This window comes from Cydia splendana, chromosome 10 (assembly GCF_910591565.1).
Source record: "Cydia splendana chromosome 10, ilCydSple1.2, whole genome shotgun sequence".
NCBI lineage: Eukaryota > Metazoa > Arthropoda > Insecta > Lepidoptera > Tortricidae > Cydia > Cydia splendana.
The window spans coordinates 5,359,178-5,380,230 of NC_085969.1; the positions used below are offsets into that span (position 1 = coordinate 5,359,178).

Below are 21,053 nucleotides of genomic sequence, written 5' to 3' on the forward strand. Positions count from 1 at the left end.
CTTTACCATCGACTGCATTTTGAAAATTAATGAAAGGAATTATGCTTATTGTTATACTTTTGTATGTATGTAATAGCAAATAAAATTGATGAACAAAAAAATATTGTCTTGAACACAGTATCAAATTCAATTGCTTTTCATGTTTAATGAACTGAATGTACGAATAATAATAATCAAGAATCAGGTATTCTTCCTACATAGTGAAGAACTAAACTTTATAGGTATACAGCGATCTCATCCTTAGGTTCAACCTTTGGGCATAGGAAAAAATGTAACTATTCATTTGTTAGTTTTCCTGATTAGGTAATTTGAACCTAGTTTTCCTTTAGCCATCTATGTTTCCTAAACAATGTCTTCATTGCAATACGATTGTTATTGAATTGCTCAAGCATTGTTTCCCCGTGTGGCATTTAAGTTTAGTCCGTGACGAGTGCCGACCAGAAAGTGCTTTTTCGATATTTTTTTGTTTAACCAATGGAAAGTGTGAATATAATATTTTTGATAGTGGTTGTCGCAACAAAAGTAAGTGTTGTTCGATTTGTGGGTTTAGATAGGTAATGTGAAATGTTCATTATTCAAATTTATGTCATAATAGAAGCTTCATGTGGGTAAGTTTGTTAATAAAAATCATGTTCCTAATACTTGAGCGTTTCTTTTAGGTATTAAATGTATTAAAAACGGGTCACTGACGTATTTTAAGTCGAAAAACGTTCGTTTTTAATAGGTACATTTTATTTTTTGCCATTTTTATATATTGTGACCTTTTTTGCCACTTTTCTGTTATTTCCAGTCAGGATTGTGAGCCCTTTTCATCCTTATAGGAGAAAAAAAGTGTCCTAAAATTTCCATACATTTTTCAAACTTTCATTTTTGTTACCGCCATACAAAGTATATGGGGAAATGGTAAAACTCAATAGGAAAAACACTCTGGGACATTTTTTTATCCCATTAGGATCGAAAGAGCTCGTGGTTCTGAGTAGAAATAACACAAAAGTGGCAAAAAAGGTCACAATATATAAAAATGGAAAAAAAAAAAGTTACGCTCACTTATGATGCTCACAATAATTAAGTTAGATCAAACTTTCAGGTATATGGCCAATTAGAGCCAATAGATGGAGCAGAATGGACAGAACATTGCAATATACAACCCTACATGGTAACTATACAAGGTTTTTGATATTGACACAGGCACAGAATAAATAATAGTACTACGTACAGAAGATTCACTCTCTAACAAAACGCGTCTGTTACGATTAGGACAGACATGACCGCTAGGTGGCGACAGCGCCACGCGCGGCTTATGGCTAGCCACCAAAATTGGTGTGGAACGGATGTACTTTTAGCTACCTGTACGGTTACCATCAGTTTGTCACTGACATAAACGACGTCGTAGTAGAACGTCATTTACTTTCTATACATCCCGTTTGCACTAATATGCGAGTGCGAGCGAGATGTATAGAAAGTAAATTACGTTCTCTACGGCGTTTGTGTCATGTCAGTGACAAACTGATGGTAACCGTACTGTAGCAAAGTGACGAAATCGCGGAGTGAGCCACGCCTGACACAGGCTCTTGATAAGTAGTTAAATTAATGATAGGTAGGTTACTTTTGATTTACTTTTTTTTGGTACATTTATTTCCTACCTCTCAACGCAGGTTACACTGATGTTTGCTTCTCGTTGGGTAGTTACACAAATCTTTGTATCAGAAATACCAGATTGTGTTCTACTATATGAATACCTACACATCGTGTATACACGGTGGCTAAAAAATAACTGCATTCCCGTTGCCAGGGCGGTTTTGGGATTATACTGAGCAACTTTCAGTATAGGACCGACCACGAAATCGCGAAAAAAAAATTTACCCTCCCATAGAAAATGGACCAGCCAAAATGTATGACACAGCCAAATTTTTTTTCGCGATTGAGGGGTTGGCTCCACAGTAAAAGTTGCTCAGTATAATCCCAAAACCTCGCTGGCAACCGGAATGCAGTTATTTTTTAGCCTGTATGCTAGTCATAGTAGATTTTTTTATTGCAATATACGAACTCCCATTTCATAAATATGTTTTGTATTAAAACAGCTGAAATCAAAACACGACCAGAAAATTGTATCTTTGTTCTTTATGTTTGTTTTTATAAATAACTCTAAGTTAGTGGAGTTAAATTTTGATTTGGTACTTTCTTGACAGTATAAGCAATGTTGCATATTGCCTCCTTTCTTCAACCGAGATGTAGCAAAGAGCTGTGGCGCCGTGTTCCAGGTCAATTTTGAAAACCGTGGCAATATTACAGGTCTCCAAAGACTTTCGGGAACTGGAGTAAGTATATTTTATAATATAAAGTAATATAATATACATATTACTTATCCTTAAAAATATTTCGCTATAAAACAAACATCAAGTTATTTTGCATTAAAGAGTGTTAACAAATTGAAATTGTAAGTGACTTTATGTATTTTTGATTTCGCGTTTATAAGATCCTTGTTTGGAAGAGCGGATTCAAACGTTTTAAGTAGGGTTTGCACGACGGATCCGAAATGTATGGGAATATCCGCGGATCCGGATCCAGATCCGGATAATTTCATACATTTCGGATCCGGATTGCAAACCCTAGTTTTAAGGTTAACAATTAATAATTTGAATGAATACTTTTCTCATTATGATTGGTGAATGTTTACATTAATATAGTAAGGCTCGGCTTGCTTGAGTTTATTAATTTTACGAAAGTTCTCGTTACTTACGCTCAAAGAATTAATTTATTTACCTAGGTACCTGTAGCGCCATCTCTGTGTTCCGTTGGAAATCACTTTGCTTTCAACGACAGTAAACCCGGCCTTTGAAAAAAGTTTACGAAGGCTTCGGTGTTTTGGAAATGAAAGTTAATGAAAACCATATTACCGTTATGATAATGATTGCAAAAGATGACTTTCTCAAAGTGCCGCATTGTAAAATTAAGATAGATTCAATAATAGAAATAACAAAAACTCGTACTATAAAATAGAAAGCTCAGTTCCTAATCATTGTTGTAGATGGCGTTACAAGTTCCAAGGACTTTCGGAATGGTAGGTGTTCAGCGAACACGAATTTATATGGAAATTGATAATATTTAATTTACTGTTTACATGTGTTCATATTCCTTTGCTCGTTTGACTCCCATATCATAAAAAAACCTACTGAAAATTCTAACGTGTCCCATTACAGTGTCGCTATTGGGATTGCATGCTAACGAAATACGATCTCAAGTCAGACGATGATAATACAGTACTATCCATCGAAAAATACTACGAACATTTGACCAGCTGGGTTGAACTCAATCCAGATTTCATCGATGTCATGTTAAAGGCTAAGATTGAGTGCAAGCAGAATTTCAGAATGAGTTTACCGATACCTATTTGCGAGTTCAAGGATTTTAATGCTTGTCTCAGGAATTATATTAATGTGGTAAGTATATTTATCATCAAAATATATTTTCTTAGTCGGTCGATAAGAATAGGGTATAATAAGCCCGCTCCACACTCGTGCGCGAATCGCGGCGCGAAGCCGCGATTCACGCGCATAGTCTGGAGGGGGCTTTAGGCAAAGCTCTGCGTAGGTGGCACCTTTGTGGCACATACAGTAAACCAAAGAGTAAAGTAAGTATATAGGTAAAGAGAGCCCTCTTGAAGCATTTTATGGAAACTCATTTGAAAGCGCCATCTCTGATTGCCCCCCGAAACTAAGTATGTATGTGTGCGTGCACAACTACATATGCATCCATACGTGTACTTTCGTCCCACATAATATTAGGTCTACTTGGTCGGTTTACAAGTCCATTTTTGTTTGGTTTCTTGTAACAAATAACTTTAATTGTTTACAAGAAAATAAACAAAAAGTGTACTTGTAAACCGCCCAAGTAGGCCTAACATTATGTGGAAAAGGTTAATGTTATCAATAATGGAATAAAAAAACAGAATATTAAAGTAAAATGTTTATTGCTTTAATTTTGTTGATAGCGTAAGTAATTAAATAAGTGCAGGGAAAATAGTAACAGAGACAACAGAGTAAGTGTACTCGTAAACTTGTTCTCTTTACCTCTCGTGCTTATATCGAGGTCAAAACATGCGAAATATTCCAAAATTAGTAGAGTATAGAGAGATTAAAAAAGTGGAATCTTGACCGTTGCAGAGTCACGAGAAGCGAGCAAACTTTGCTGCCGAGAGTAATACATGTTTTACACCACATTATCGCTAGGAAAGTACAATTTTAGGTAAACAATAGAAAAGAAAGCGTGAGGCAAAAAAGCATTCACACACAAGAAAATACATGTTAATAAGAAAATAACACAGAACACAAAATAACAAACACAATACACAACACATAAATCAGCGAATGCAGAGAACTGGAATTACTTCTCAACGACAAGGCGGAGCAACAGAGATACAACTCAACGCACTTTCTGGGGGTTTTCACAACAGGGCATGTGTTTTCATTCGGGCTATAATCGAATTTCCTCCAGAATCATAACGAATAAAATGGCTCAACCATCACTAAAATATTTTAAATTTAGGTACCCTCTTCCAGTGACAGCAAAAAAATTGCATGTCTTGGCATGGTCTTGGCGATTATGCATGTGTTGCCAGCATAAACAAACAGCATAATTAATCACATTTTAACAAAATTCTTATTTTGTCGCAAAATTAATTGAAAATTATAATAATTACAAATATTAATTCGTATTTATTTTAATTTAAATATTAATGCCACTAAAATTATATAAATTTTATAGTGACATCTGGTGACGTAGTTTGTGTAATCGGAAGTCAACTAATGTTGTCGGGAGCAAGATATAGAAGTCGCCTGTATCTTTACTGACGTTAACTACATTCCTAGTGTCCCCCCCCTGCAGTAAACAAACCACATTGACACATGGCCTACCGCGAAACAAGAAAAATCGAAATTTCGTTATGTAATCTCTCTAGGTATCACTCTTGCATATTCGAGCGATAAAGAGGCAGATAACTAAATTTCGATTTTCGCGTTTACCGGTAGGCCCTTGTTAACAAACCGGCTTGATGCATCAATGTCATTTTTTTATTGTCTGTGAAAACTTGTCAAAAAACAGTTTAAGGCACAGTATGTATAAGTTAGTCTATGAATTTACTGAATCGGTAGTGCTGCACTCTGGCATCAGAAAATTGCAGTAATATCCCCTATTATCGATCATTTTTTACAGTACGACATAAAATAGTAGAAATTAAATGAAGGCGCCACTTTCTACGTAGCTGTCAGATTTTTGACCTTAAATGCATTTTTTTAGTTCAATTTTATTTCATTTCTATTATTTTATGTCACACTATAGCTATTGTTTGGAGAAATTTATTTTAAATATGGGCATTTTCTGGACTTTTTGGATAGAATATTAGTGTTTCATCTTCGTTATGTCGTATGGTTTCGTCATTTGCAACTACGGATTAGTATTCCTTCCATTCATTTCTTGTATTTTCCTAGTTGTATGTGAATGGAAGTGAATCAGTAATACTTACTTATCTTAAGATCGCATTCGAATGACAACAGCAGCTGTAGCGGCATTAGCGCGATTAAGAACGTTCAATCCGTCACTTATTTTATCAAGGACAAAGACAATTTGAAATAGAGGAATATTGTCAAAGTAAATTATGTAGTCAGTACATTTACTGTCATCTTTTGACACAAATGATTACTTAACACTTTTAGAACGCCATTTGACTTATATCCTTATTTTTTACTGTGTTATGTGTTAAACGGTTCTCTTATTTATCGCCGAAAATGGTATGGCCGATTATCACTTCCCAACTCACGTTTGGCGGATTTTTATTTCGCCGAATTTTAATTTCCCAACTTTTCAAATCTTTTTTTTTCATTTGCCAACCGCACACTTACCAACTAAACGTTTGGTCTGTGTTTTATAATGCCAATTTTCAAAATGCCAACTTTCATGTCGTAGAATGTTTTAGTTGGCATAATATATCAATCAATCAATCAATCAATATCATTTATTTGCAAGAATACTTAATTATAGTTACAGGATGTTCTTGTAGAATATTGTCCAGTATTCTATCGTACTGAAACGATGCGCAAATTTTATATTACCTAACAATAATAATTTTCAGTCTTGCACATATGCGAGACAGAAAATAATTATATTATTGAATTTTATTTTAATACATGTAATAACAATTACGATAAAATAAATTACACTCTAAAGTTTGTATAGGACATTTCATTACTTCATCAATTGGACTATTATCAATACATCACATTACATTGTTTGATTATCATTACATTACATAAAATTTATATTGAATTAGATTATAATAAATAATATTAATTATCTGCATTATTGTGCTCAATATATTCCTTGACACTATAGAAACAATGTTCTAACAGAAAGCTTGTCATTTTCTTCCTGAATTCAGTTGTGTTTAGACCTCTGAAATCAGACACTTAGTTGTTTATTGTTTACCAATTGTTTCATTTTGTCAGACTGTACTGTACCAAAGGGCGGCCCCCCTTTGGTACAGTACAGTCTGACAAAATGAATGAAATTTCTGGGACTTTAATTTTTTTTTTGAGAAATTGACAAAACATAGGGGTTTCAAAACACTTAGAATCATTTACATGATTTTGTTGAAATAATCACTTTTTTCTTAATAAACTTTCCTCTAAAATCAAAAATGGCCGAGATATTTGACCCGAATGTGGCTGTGTAATTACGTTTTTTGGGTTGTTGAAAAAAAAATAACCTCGAAGACTAAGGCGGGAGCAAAGCTCCCGCCTTAGTCTTCTAACCTTACCATATCTAAGTCGGATCTGCCCAGGAAGGTCTTGCTCGCTTGCTTCGCTCGCTCGCTGCCACTGGCTTCAAATATTAAAATATACATTATAAAAAGTACAACAACTCGGCCATTTTTGATTGTTTGGTATGTATCTTTTTCTTATTTGTAACTTGCCTAATGTATGAAAAGCGAACTGTAGCTCCAACGAAACGTTATTCGTCCAAGAGTTGTTCGACCAAGTGAAAGATTTGACAAATGATAAGTCTCCCAAAAGTTTAGAGGCGTTATAATAATCTGCTTTACATTAATTCTACCAATTGAAACGTTGCCATACAAAAATTTGCTAATCGTTAGTTGTCAAAGTGAAACGTCGGCGAAATGTTGGTTGGCAAATGAAATTCCGCCAAAAATAGTTCTGCGAAAAGGCAGAACACCGTGTTAAACTTGTTATGTGTTAATATGTGTTTTTGTACAATGTCAAAAAGTATCGCCATCTACTCGAGAGTAGGCCAAAGGTATGACGCCATCGCTCGAAAAGATGGCACCATACCTTTGGCCTATCGTCGAGTAGATGGCGATACTTTTTGACATTATACAAATTTAACACATACCAGTGAAAAAATAAGGATCAAAGACACATGGCGTTCTAAAAGTGTTAGTCATTTGTGTCGAAAGATGGCAGTAAATGTACTGACTATATAATTTACTTTGACAATATTCCTCTAGTCTAAATTCGCTTTGTCAAGGATATTGACAGTGATAGCGCTCGCGTTAATGCCGCAGCAGTAATGCAGCTTCAGTTGCCATCCAAACGTCAACTTTAGATACGCAGTGTTTATTTTCAGAACTGTCCGAATATTATTCCAACTCCAGACTGCATGGAAGTAAAGAAATTCTACGAACTCTGCCACGAGTTTTATCAATAAACAACAACTACTACTGGCGGAAAATATTATAGATGGGTCCTGTAACAATAAGTAACTCTCTAATTAAGTTTGTTTAATTTTATTCCTGTGTTGTAATTTTTAATAAAGGTTTAAATTTGATAGAGTTAGACCAAGAAAAGTCTGTAGGTAACGATTTTAATAGCACACGCAGTGCAAGTGTTAAACGTCAAACTTCTATGAAATTATTACGTACAAATAACAATGCGTGTGCTATCAAAATCGTTGCAGAGTTATCTTGGTCTAACTCTTTTAAGGTTTAAAAATAAAGGCACCTTTAATAATTAAAACATCATTATTTATTCTAAAATCATAACTAAAATTCTGACGAGACGTCTCGACAAACTATTTACTAAAGAGCTGTAATACCAACATTCAGGCATTGAACTTGATATCAGTTACCACTATTTTATACACATTAAATTACCAAATCAGGAGAAAGGTACACAGAGCCGTACAAGATGCATGTACTAATTGGCAAGCCACTTGCATACCAATGCACTTATAAGTAATACTGTCACGTAAATGCTCATAGCTTTCATATTTTCTACACTTCAGTATCCCCATATCACTTTCCTTGGAGGAATTAATATTTTAAACTAAGCTAACAGTCTTTTTGACGACTTCAAGGCAAAAGCCGTGGATTGTACCGGCCGACGTAGAGTATCATGCCAGATGGATTGTGTCTTACAAAGTAGAGGAACGGCCGGTCAAACTTTAATCTCGCTGGTTGGGCGTTCCTTGCTGGGAGACGAGCTTGTCTTGGGCGCAAATGTAGCGGCAGATTCATGGCATCTCCTACGTCATGGGGATCATGGAATGCTCTCTGGTAATCCCTTGGCTCATCCCATCCCGTCGCCCATCGAGACGTCCTACGCCTTCTGGCTAATTCAATGCTGTCAGGATACTCTTCTATATGATGTTGCTCACCAATAATCCCTTCGCCACAAGTTACAAACGTTGTAGCTTGCACCATGTCCGACAAGTAAAGATCCTTAGACGGGCCATTCAGACCTCCCAAATCAGCGTGGTCGGCATCGAATAAGTCCTTCAGTCCCATCTTTTTAAGAGTTGAAGATACATTAAAGATTGACTTGTGGGAGAAACGCGGGATCTGCAGTTCCAATCCAATCCGCGGTAATAAAGTTCTGAGAAGGCGGTTCCACGCTGGTGTGCTTGGGTTGGAGTCTAGTAATCGTTTTTCCAGTAGTTCCAGATCTTCAGCGTGGACAACGTTGCCTTGCTGGCCTGGCATAAGGAAGAGTGTGCTGATTATTGAGTTGGTGTTGCCAAGGGCTGCAGCAGTGGCGTCAAGAACGGGATCGTAGCCAGCGAGGAAACCTTTCTTGTAGAGAACGGCTGGCACAGGGACCAGGCGACGTTGACGCACGTTAGGTGAGACCACGAAGTACATTTCACCGTCTCGGCCTTCTACCGATGAGCCCGTGCAGTCAGTCTGAAATTGAGAATTAACATTTAGTTAATTTATATGTTTGTGAATATTGTTTACTTGTTTGAATGTAATTCCATTATATTATGTAATTGAATCCTCTAGAATCGGGAGTAATATGTTCTTACGCCATCAATCATTAGAAGTGTTTTTGCAAATAAAAATAGGTACTTCTTTGTATAAGCCGATTAAAATTTCTACAATAAGGTCGAATAAATAGAGTCTGTTCGGAAAGAGAAGAGTCGTGGAATGTATGGGGCCCAATACATCCCACGACTCTTCTTTTTCCGCTCAGACTCTATCATAAATTTACTTGGGATCACTTCACCATAAACAGTTATTCAATGTAATTCAAAGTCTTTTTTATTTAAAAAAGTAGACCAACAACAGTATTACCAGTTGCACCACAGAGAAGGATCAACATCATGTGACATTTTTTTAAAGTTTTTAAAAAACATATTCAACTTACCTCGAAAATATTAGTTGAAAATGCAGCAAGTGGAGGTTGCATGGTGATTGTGTTAGCTTTCATATACTCAATTATTTTTCCCCAAGTGTACCTCTTTACCAACAGATTCGTCCTTCTTCTTATAATATCGCTAATCAACTTGAAGTTGATTTCTTCAACATGACCGTTGTAGAAATGCTGAGCCCGTTCCTTGTAAAAAGTAAGAATTTGACCTTTATTTCGGTCGCTGTAAAGTTCTCTAATAAATGCGGAGATAGCAACTCCAGACTCAGGTGTCATTTCTATAGAATCTGAAATATTTTTTAGGGTAAAGTGTGGATTAAAAGTAACCATGTCATCAAGTTTCAGTATTTCGTTCATTTCACCCGAAGTTGCGCCTCTTGCTCCCATGAACATCATAGCCAACATTGATGTGATAGAAAACGGAGACAAAACAAAACTCCTCTTATTTGGAATGGTTTCAGCGATAGCATTCCAATACCGGAAAGCAAGCTCATTGCAAAGTTCAGTAAACTGTGCAACATCTTCGCTTAAATCTTTTGTGGTCACCTCCAGTCCTTGATTTTCCTTAGATACATCCAAAATTATATCTTTATCAGGGATCTCTGGGTTAGTACCGTCAGTTTTAAATTTATCTTTCGGTATCTCATTTGCTTTTGGCGGTGCAACTGTTGAAATAAGCTTCCAAGAGTTATTTCTTTCATTGGCTATTTCTTTGTAGTCAATATTGACTTTTTGAATCTTCTTTTTGAATTCATCTACCTTTGGGAGTGAAACCGTTTCATCTTTTTGGCCACCTTTAACTTTATTATTTACTGTATTTTGATTTTCTGAGCTAGTTTTATGTGAAACCTCTTGTGGCGATACAGTTTCAGTACTTGTTGGCGAAATTTGTTCTTTTGCAGGCAATTTGGGTGCATTTATAACGGCAATTATATTATTCTGTTTGTCAGCACTAAGAGTTTGAATTTCCTGAGAATTTAGAGGTTTTGATGGTTTATCATTGCTATCAGAAGAAGAGATTTTTGTTAAATCATTTTGTGTTGCAGAAACACTATTGGTATTAATTATGTTTTCTTTTTGTGTTTCAGATTCTTTTTTATCATCTCCTTTTTCAGTGACATCGTCATTTGTTTCATTCTTTATTAAATTTTGATTAATGGTTGTATCAAACAGCGCTGGTTCGGTTGTTGAAGACATTTCGTTTTTAGTAGAATCTTGAGAAATAATCTCGGTTTTAGTAGTAATAAGAATTGTAGTTGTGTCTACAGAGTTTTCTGTTGTCGAAATCTTATTCGACTCCTGAACTTTATTTTCAGTATCAACAATAGATTGAGGAGCCTGATTCACAACTTGTGACAATAAATCATCCATAGATTCTGACAAAATAGGATCCATAGGTGTTTCAGTTGAGGTTGTGGTAGTAGTTTCTTGCCCAACAGTAGTCTTTGTTACTGTGTTGCTTACTTTATTTATGGTTTCATTGACTACCGGTGGCGAATTATTATTTTGTTGGTGGGGGTTAATCGTAGATATTTTGACAAAATTATCATTTTCGTTTTGAACATCAGTAGTTTTATTTTGAGACTCATTTTTAGTCTCGGATGGGATGTCCAATTCTAAACTTTCTTTGCTTTCTAAATCCATATTCATAGCGTGAGTAGTATCTAATAAACCACTTGTTGTTGGGATAGGTTGGTAGTTGGCACTTCCAAGGTCTGATGCAATCTGACTGATACTTTGTGCAACATCAAACAAAGGAATAATGGGTTCATTGACTTTAATATCATTGTCTTCTGAAACTTCAACATTATCATTGATGGTTTTCGGTGGCTGGTTGTCAACAGACATAAATTCTGTTGATGAGATTGCAGTTGAAGGAGATACAGATTGAGTGGTAATGGTACTAGAATCATCTGTTTCAAGTTCAGTGCTTTTAACAGTAGATGAAACTGGTGCTGGTGTGCTTGTTATTGTTGTTGGTTTATAAGTTGTAATAGTTGGTTGCGTTTTTGCCTCTAGAGTAGTTGATTGTTGAAGCATTGAAGTTGATGATACTGGCCGTTTTGTAGTACTATCCGATGTGCTTACAAATTTAGTCGTCTGAGTAGGTTTTCGTGTAGATCTCTCAGTTACATAAGCTGCTGTAGAAATTGGAACGAACGTACTAATCTTCTCATATACAGGGCTAGTTTTTTCTGTAGTAGAGGTTGCGCGTGTGCTAGTTTGAATTTTTGTTGAAGGGTTTTCTGTGTTTTTCAAAGTTGAAGTTGCAACTTGTCGTCGAGTGGTAGAAATAGGTTTAACTGTGGTAGGTTTTGTAGTAATTTTAGTAGTTGGTTTAGAAGTTGTAGTCAATTTTGTAGTTGAAATAGTCGTTCGTGGTCTAGGAGTAGTGGTGGTAGTAGTACGTCTAGTAGTAGGCGTCGTGCGAGGTTTCACAGTAGTAGTAGTGGTAGGTTTTCTAGTAGTTGTGGTTGTGGTTGTAGGTTTAGGAGTAGTTGTGGTAGTTGTTGTAGTAGTTGTAGTAGTGGTGGGTTTGTTAGTAGTTGTAGTTGTTGTAGTAGGTTTAGGCGTTGTAGTTGTAGTAGTAGTAGGTAAAGGCGTAGTAGTGGTTGTCGTTGTGGTAGTTGTTTTAGAAGTAGTTTTAGCAGTTGTTGGAGCTTCTTTAAGCAGTTCAGTAGTAGACGAAACTTTTTCCGTTATTGATGGCTTTGCAACATGTTGTACTGTAGTGGAACTTCCGATCGGATTACTTCCTTCCTTGCTAATATTGTCATCAAAGTTAATACGGTCGAACTCAATTGTTTCTGTTTCTGGGGTGGTAAAAGATGCAGAAGTCTTGTCTGGTACGATATCCACTCCAGTGTTTCCAAAGATTGATGGTAAAATAAGACTCCAAGAATCAGATACATCAGGTGTGTCCAAAGTAGGATTCAACTGTGGATTATTTTTATGAGCTTCCATTTGAGCCTTGAGTACATTCTGCACATTAGTGACAACGCTATGAACTTTAGTGTAAGGCGGTTGACTGAAATTGAATGCAATCGTCGGTTGATTATCATTAGCAAACGTAACAAGTCCTTCCGCTTCTTCACCAGCCGCAACTATGGCTTGGATTTCTTGTAAAGTCATGAGTCGTTTAACCAGTTCTCCGGATTCGTCGAAAGTGTAGAACTCATAGCGGTCTGGGGTTAGGAGGTTGACAGGGCTGCCGACAGTCGCTGGCCCATTTGATGGCGGTGGCAAAGTATTGCCAACCGCGTCGGCGATGTATGGACGTTTGGAGCCCCTGAAATACATATAAAAAAAGTATTAATATCTAAGTATAAATTACGGCAAAAAGTGGTAGTCTGGACGTCTCATTTATTTTCAGCATTACTAATGGACGTTCATTAGCCTAAATATAGAAGTTTGCTCGTTTTCGGGGTTCCGCTGTCTAATATTTTTCATCTATTTAAGTGACTTAAACTTTTAAGCTATAACAAATTTTATTAAAATGTTCACAATGAAACAAAGTTCTGTATTGTATTCTAATCCAGTAAATAAGAGCTAGTCAGAAATATAACTAGATTAGAACTAGTGCTAGGTGAACAAAATTAGGGGAAAAGTCACCTATAAGTATCATACCACCAACTAAATCTAGATTTCCCATAAAACAACTAATTCTAAGTAATTACAACTTTGGCATCATACAGTGGTTTTATAAAAAGAGTGACGTATCTTTTTTTAAATTGAAATATGGAAAAAATATTAACATACCTAAATAGAATTTATTAATATAAATTACTAAAAGACATAAACAGGAATATAAAACTAAAACTAACTACAATTAAATGAACTAAAACTAAAAATTAAAAATATCTATCAAAATTTGGTGCCCTCAGGAGGGTGCCCAACACGCAGGCAGCGTTCCCGCGCTGGATTGCGTTGGCAATTCTCTGCGCGAGAAAGCTGCCCGCGCGGGGGTCGCCCGTTGCCTCCCTCAGCCGTTTCCCGAGCGCCTTATGGAGCATCTGTGCACCTCTGCCCCACGAACCAAGCGTCTCGACGCCAAATGCGACGAATTCGTATTGAGCGCCGAGACAGCTGTGTTTAGCTACCTTTTGACGCTCCCGAGTGTCCGCCGCCGCGCCAGCACGCCTGCTGGTCGATGGGACGTAGGACGCCGCTACCGTGTCAGCGCAAGTAGCGTCCCATACCAACGCACGACCCATCTTCCAGGGAATCAGGGCGCTTACCGTCGTTCCGCACTATTTGGGGCTCCAGGGCGGCGGGAACGCCGGCACTGACGGGCACCCTTCTCAGGATGTCATTGAGGGCGTAATGGCGAGACAGGCGGCCGGCACCCGAAGAGCAGGCGAGCCCGTGGTGACCGAGGTTATCCACTTCAGATCCACATGAAGCGCAGTTAACATACCTGCTTTCATCACCCAATACGCAGGTGGCTGCAAGCAGCACACACAGTGTCGCACGCATCTCGTCCGCCCATACACTCGAAGACCCTGAAATTAAGAAAAAAAAAACGCAATTTAACTAATTTGCAAGCCCGAAGTGATCCCATAAGTGTTCCGTGAACAAAGTTTTGTACGGAAAACTAAAAAACGGTTAGAGACCAAAGTTTTATATAGCTTCTCTAAAATGGGACCAGGCCAGTGTCAACAATCGACTGAGAAGAGCATATTTGTTATTTGTAGTTAAAACATTGTTCCGCTCTGTTTGTAATTTGGCGTGCGATTTTGATATTCGTTATATTCAAAAGTCAAAACAGATTCAAACCATGCGTGTTTAATCTACTTATAACATATTTTACAATAATAAATATAAGAAAAATACTTGATTTGTATAGAGGTATTAAACTTAAGTGTGCTTCATCTTTCAAATAAACTACGAATGAAATACATTCCACGTAGAAGCTAATAAATATAAAAAGTACAACATAAAGAATACCTAACAATTGAATTTTCCTACCTGCGGTGCAACAGTGAATAACAAATGAACATTGCAAGTTCAGAGTGAAACAGCATATTTTACCTTACGTGCTTTTGTTCTCCTTGCGGTATCTTTTTAAGAAGTTTTAGCATACTTGTGAGATGTGCAAAAAGAAACTATTAATTATTTTAAGTAGTCATTTTAGCAAATGAACATAAAATATAGCTGTATACTTATATCTTGTCAAACGTTACCGCTTGACAATTTCATTAGGTACTGCAAAATATAGGATACAGTATAACGCCACCTAGTTCAGAAGTCCAAATTACTCCATGCATTATTCAACTGTATACATCTGTAATTAATTTGTCTACAACACGATGCATAAATCTACACTTTACAACTAGTCTGAGCACCCAGAATAAACTTGACCAAAATCGATCAATAATTGAACTGAGCGTCTATTATGGTGTCGCGTATTATGAAAGACCTAACTGCAAATACTTCCTTCTCAATACAATAAACTTCTTTAGTTATTGCTTATGCAATATTTTATGTAAGATAAAATTGATATGAATCAAAATAGGATAGCTACAGAAGACGCGTTTTTAGATTCAAGATTTGCCTCGATACAAAACCACAGTTATAAACGCCCAAAGTGGGCTGGTCACTGGTCACGTAAGATAAATTTGACCACCAGTAATAACAGATCACGCAAACAAAATTTTATGTCCAGATAAAGAGCGTCAAAAACTCGAAGCGCAGATACAGTGAATTTGGTTCACGTTTAAACGACAAAAGAAAAGAAAGTTAGCTCATAAAAAGGTTTTTTACACAAAACATGGCAATTATAATCGCCAATCGCAAACAAAAAGTGTAAATAAACCTGTCGGACCAGTCGCGGCACGGTCATTGTCACGAGAACTAGAACTACTAGTTTCTTGCCGGCTGTTGACTCAACACACAATTCTTTTTGTTCATTTTACATTGCTTCTTTTGCTTGTATAGTTACGTCTAAAGGGCACTGCGGGAGGTGATGGACTTAGTTTTCTTTGTAACACTCCGGTATTTTGTGCAGACTCATTTATTTGACCCCACGCTGTGAACCGCAAGTTCCGTTGTATTTTGACAAGTTGTTTACCGACAAATATGTGGGACACCTGACATCCGACCAGCCGGGAATTTAGGTCAATCAACTTAGTGAGTTAAATTATGTAAGGATATTAAAACAGGTGAAAGACCAAGTGCTTAATATGGAAATTTATGATTTTAATCCCGGAGATGGTTATGGCATCATAAACGGGATAGCCGTACACAGGATGAATCCCAATGTGTACCATAAAATACAACTGAATGGTAAATCACTTGGAAAGAGTTACACAATTTAAATACTTGGGATACATCCTGTGTGAAAATTTGAAAGATGACCTCGACATTGAAAGGGAAAGGAGGGCGCTGGCGGTGCGGAGTAAAATGTTGACCCGTAGATTTGCTCGCTGCTCGAAACAAGTCAAAATTACCCTTTTCAAGGCGTACTGTCAAGTATTTTACACGAGCAGTCTATGGGTCAACTATACTCAAAATGCATACAACGCCCTCCGAATCCAATATAACGACGCCTTCAGGATGCTGTTGGGACTGCCCCGTTACTGCAGCGCTTCAGGGATGTTCGCCGCGGAACGAACTGATGACTTCTATGCCATCCGGCGTAAACGAATAGCGTCTCTGTTGTGTCGGGTGCGGGGCAGTCACAACAGTATACTTAAGGTCATAGCAGAGAGGGAGGATTGTACCTTCCTGAAATTTTGGGTTGACCTAATAATAATTAAATAGTTATTTAATGTAGTAGTAGTAGTAAGTAATTAACGTAGTCAAAAGCCAAACTAACAATTCTATGGATAAAATTTATCTGAAATAAAGAAATAATAATAATAATAATAACGATGCGCAGGACAGTATAATAGTGTATTAAACTTCATTAAACTTCACAGACGGAAACGTAACGTAGGATTTATTTAGCCTGCAAAACTTGCTTTGAAACGGCTTACAACAATGCAAAATAACTTTGAAATTTTATGTTCAAGAATGTAGAAATGAGGTTGGTACAAAGTTGTATGGGATAGGTAGACAAATGGCAAACTTGACACTTGTATGCGTTGTAAGCAACCACATAGCACGGTCGGATGAGTCCCCGCAATCACCTGACGCAAGCCGTTATGCGCAGAGTGTTATTTCTGATGCTTACCTAGTCGCATGTACCTACAGGTATGGGTGTTCTCAGAAAAACATCTACATATATCATATATTTTAATAAAATATTCTTTTTACCGAGTATCACGGAAATTTACAAACTTTTTTTTCCATTTATTATAGCTTTTTTACATAGATTTCGTATGGATTGTCACAAAGCTACCTTATTAATTTAGTATGAAAAATCAGAGTCGCCTGTTGCTTCTATTAATCATCAAAATATCCGTTGATTTTGTGTAGAAATAACCCCATAAATTCACATTTTTATGCAAAAACGCATCAAGTTTCGTACCTGTACCTACCTTTTTTCTATAATCTCTCAAAAATATGTATGTATGTATTGAGCTGTTACTAATCTCATTAAAAATCGATTATTTAGACTACTACCATGCAAAGCGATTTCCGTCTATCTCAAAAAGCAGCTTCTCGACAAAAAACCTCTCGAGGTCACTCTTGACTGGTTTGCGCGAAAACGACTCGCCAGCGCAAGCGCATTAAATGGAGTGCTCACTTGCGCAGGAGTCGATGCGCTGTAATCGTGAGATAATTACGTCGGAGCCTCCGCCGGTGATTGACACTGACATGATGTGATGTAATCTAGATCTGGGTCGTAAGAAATGATGACACGAGTTTTTGACTGAGAATGCACAGACTTTATGACTCTGTGACACTTTAGGTCATATTTTCGAGTTTGACTCGCCGATTAATGCCTTTTGAGATCTGTTGGTGATAAAATCCAAGCATTAACATCGATTCTGATATTTACTGCAGTAACGCAGTGGGCAGCAATTTTGTTAAACAAGTATTACGAATAAAAGTATCTACGATTCTACGCTTCAGTGTGTTTAACTTCCATAACTTTTACTCAGTAAATCTTAACCCACAACTTCGGATATTTCTGCAAAATTACAACAGAGGGAATTTCAAAGTGCTAACGATACGAAACTGCCTCATAAGCCTCGAGAGTATAAGGAATAGACTTACGAACTTTGCGGGAAACTTGTAGCCCGTATTCACAGATCACCTCGACTATAAGATGGAGCATTTATGGTGACATTGGGATGGCATGAGTGACGTCACTCATTTTATCAAAGGGATTGACAGGGATTCCAACGAAAGCTGCACTACCTTTCATTTTACTATGGAAATTTACTATGGTAGTGCTACTGTCGTTGGAAATGAACTGTCACCTTAATGCCGCAATAGCAGGAATGCAGCTGCAGTTGCCACCCGAAAGTCACCTTTAAGGTTTTTAGCAGCTAGCTAGATTAAGGTGACGTTGGGAAGTCTGCAGCTACAGCGTCTTTGTCGCCGCCGCTATATCTGTAAATTTCCTTGAAGAGTAACGGAATTAACGTCATACTAGCGGCAGTAATGCGGTGACATACGTCACTTATTTTATCAATTAAATTGATGAGGGACTTGTCATGTATTATGTTGTAGGAGGCAATGCAACTCAACAGCGCTGCTCGCGGCTTAACATTTAACAATGTAAAATTGCACTTTATAAATAAGTTGTATGGTGACCTCGCACTCTTCATAAGTTTACGTTTATGGTTTACGCTTTAATGCGCGGCATCTGTGTAGTCTTACTTAGGATTACTTAAGATTTCTCATTGTTCCAACTTTAATTTCACTCAAGTTTGACAACGAGTCTCATAATGTCCTTAAAAAGCAAAGTTAGGGTAATGGTGTTCATAAAAGCCCATATGCTTTGAAGAGTGTTTTAAAGGCTAACTTTTGCCTGAACGCTTAACATATTTGGGGTAAAGTCTCGTTCTTAAATTGAGTTAGAAGTTTGTGGAGTCTGTAGAGAGCGGTTTTGTGCCAACATTTCCTAATTCTCTGGCAAATGGAGCGTTGTCGCAGTAGGCTGGATACCTACGTGTTTGGAATTATACAAATATCTTTGTAAGAATAAAGGTGCTTTTTCGGTTCACTGACATAGGGGCTTAAAATAAGTTGATAATGTACTAGTAATTAGGTTCATAGGTTTCACGGCGGTGGCAAACAAGCGTAAGCCTGTTACAGATATGAGTGCTACTTACCAAGTAGGTACTTACTACTACGTTACATGCCAGCAGCAGAAGCGTTTAAAAATGATATGAAATTAAATTTCATGTAAATAGAATAAGAGCATTATTTTGCACATGGTTTGCTTGTGAGAACCACTTGTGCTCCTAACTGTACACGTACAGTACTCAATATATTTAAGGTTTTTACACTTGTAATTTTATTTAGGTAACTAAGTAATTTTATGTAAGTAAGTATGTAACTTATTGTGGAGGCAGATGATTTAAATTATTTGCGTTCAGGCCAGGCATTGATTGAGTATATTATGTTTTAAATTGTTAAGTAGGTATGTAAAAAAAAAATTCGCCAAAACCATGTCGGGCCATGCTCAGTGTGTAGAGTTCCGTAGTTTGACGTCTGCTACAATATAATAAGCAAAATGAACACCGTAAGCATGCACAACAAAATGTCACGTTGTGGACAGATCTCCATGGTAACGTTGTAGACAAATCTCCATGGTAACGTTACGGCTACGTTTTCTTATGACGTTATCACGCAAAATTATCGTCCGTAAACCGACTTTACAGACAACCATTTTTTTTTCTTCAAGATATTCGTTTTGAAAGATCTTTATTCTTAAATGTCTCCACCATCAATCAAAAAACTTAGGTAATTACTAGCAAATAGATCTTTCTTAATTTGAAACTGAAACTTCTAAGTCAATCCTCCGGATGAAGTGGATGTAAAGTAGCCTGTAAAAGTTTGCAAAACGAGTAAATTGGAATGGTTCTCTGCATTTTAATACTTATATACTGTCTAATAATTATAAATAAAAAAGATTTTTAAAGATAGATATAGGGATGGTACACTGAGAATAATAATTATACAGGGTGTCCCTAGCCATTGGATAAAGCCGAAAAGTACAAATGCATTAGGGTATTTAGAACCAGTATACAAAGTATCATAACAATCGGTGTAGCGGTTACGAAGAAATTAACAAATTACGATTTTTTTACTTTGGAGCAACCTGTATGTGTTAGTAGCTCCTGAGGTAATAAATAGTATGAAACCTTCATCGACCGTTTTGATTATCTTTTTTATTTATGACATTATAGTAAGATTCTGACTTTTAGCAAATGTCATCATTGCCGCACATTTTCAAACAATTTGTCAAAAGCACTGCCGCTGCTTAATACAGTATGTTTCTTTTTGTTGTCGATTAATGGAAATAACTTTTGTTTGATAATTGATTTTTTTATCTTTTGTTCTAATTAAAAAAAATATTACCGTTAGAGCATTTCTGAGAAGTAAGGGCCACCCCACATCTAGCGTCTTTCGAGCGTCGGCGTCTCGTCGGCGTCTACAACTCTATGGCCCTGCTCGACGCAACGTCGACGCAACTGCGCAGCGACGTCATTTTCCATAGCGCTGACCGACGCCGACGCCCGAAAGACGCCAGATGTGGGGTGGCCCTAACCCTACGTGGTATTTCAGGGTTTGTCCAATGGCTAAGGTCACCCTGTATAATAATTTAGCCTATAAACGTCCCACTGCTGGGCACAGGCCTCCTCTCAAGCATGGGAGGGTTTGGGCTATAGTCCCCATACTCTGAGAATACGTTAAATAATTGAAATGATGATTATATATATAGATATTGGGTTTCATATCTCAAAAAAGGAACCTTGTGTGTTTATCTGTCCGTTTAAATGTTACAACCAATTTGCTCTAAATTATTTGAAAATTTGTATGTCGTAAACCTAAATACGGACGTGTAACATAAAAAAAAATGTTTTTGGATCCATTGTACAAATATCAATCATATAGGTATATTTTTGTATAATTTTAAGATAAATAAACTATTATTTATTTAGAGCTATTTATGAAATTAGGTGAAAGTTGACCAACTAAAGTAAGTAATATATAAAATGAGTGTCTAAATACATTACACAGTTTAAATGTAGGTGTGTGTAATGTCCAATCCACAAATAAACCAGAAAAAGTATTTGATATATGAGATACTTGGCTTATTAGACTTATTATTCTAATAAATCCTCATTACCCAACAAACTTCTAATAAAGGTCGAGTAAGAAAGTTTTATCTCAAGGAAAATTTAGTTAAGTCCAAGTTATGGGAACTTATTAACGAAGAACCTAAACTAAATCAAGTAAGACGCAGCAAGAATTATAATTATTAGAGTCAGG

The 21,053-nt window shown here is 36.8% G+C and overlaps 2 protein-coding genes across 2 annotated transcripts in view; one reads left to right on the plus strand and one right to left on the minus strand.

The window, feature by feature from the left end:
- Nucleotides 1-389: 389 nt before the first annotated feature.
- LOC134794196 (uncharacterized) lies at nt 390-7,913 on the plus strand. Its single transcript, XM_063765939.1, has 5 exons — nt 390-522; nt 1,088-1,156; nt 2,190-2,318; nt 3,201-3,440; nt 7,639-7,913. The coding sequence occupies exons 1-5, from the start codon at nt 475-477 to the stop codon at nt 7,717-7,719; spliced, it is 567 nt and encodes a 188-aa protein (XP_063622009.1). The 5' UTR covers nt 390-474; the 3' UTR covers nt 7,720-7,913.
- A 127-nt stretch (nt 7,914-8,040) lies between these two features.
- The window catches only part of LOC134794156 (mucin-2), an 86,896-nt gene continuing 73,883 nt past the window's right edge, over nt 8,041-21,053 (minus strand). The window contains exons 3-5 of the mRNA XM_063765869.1: nt 14,077-14,161; nt 9,657-12,948; nt 8,041-9,193 (exon numbers count right to left, since the gene is read on the minus strand). Coding sequence (XP_063621939.1) covers nt 8,363-9,193; nt 9,657-12,948; nt 14,077-14,135 — 4,182 coding nt within the window. The 5' untranslated portion in view covers nt 14,136-14,161 and the 3' untranslated portion in view covers nt 8,041-8,362. The remainder of the gene's footprint in view (nt 9,194-9,656; nt 12,949-14,076; nt 14,162-21,053) is intronic.

Bases quoted from the DNA above. Each gene is read 5' to 3' on its own strand.
- LOC134794196 (XM_063765939.1), top strand. From the start codon at position 475: ATGGAAAGTGTGAATATAATATTTTTGATAGTGGTTGTCGCAACAAAA. The intron at 523-1,087 runs GTAAGTGTTGTT...TCAAACTTTCAG, and splicing joins TAGTGGTTGTCGCAACAAAA to GTATATGGCCAATTAGAGCC. The intron at 1,157-2,189 runs GTAACTATACAA...CTTTCTTGACAG, and splicing joins GCAATATACAACCCTACATG to TATAAGCAATGTTGCATATT.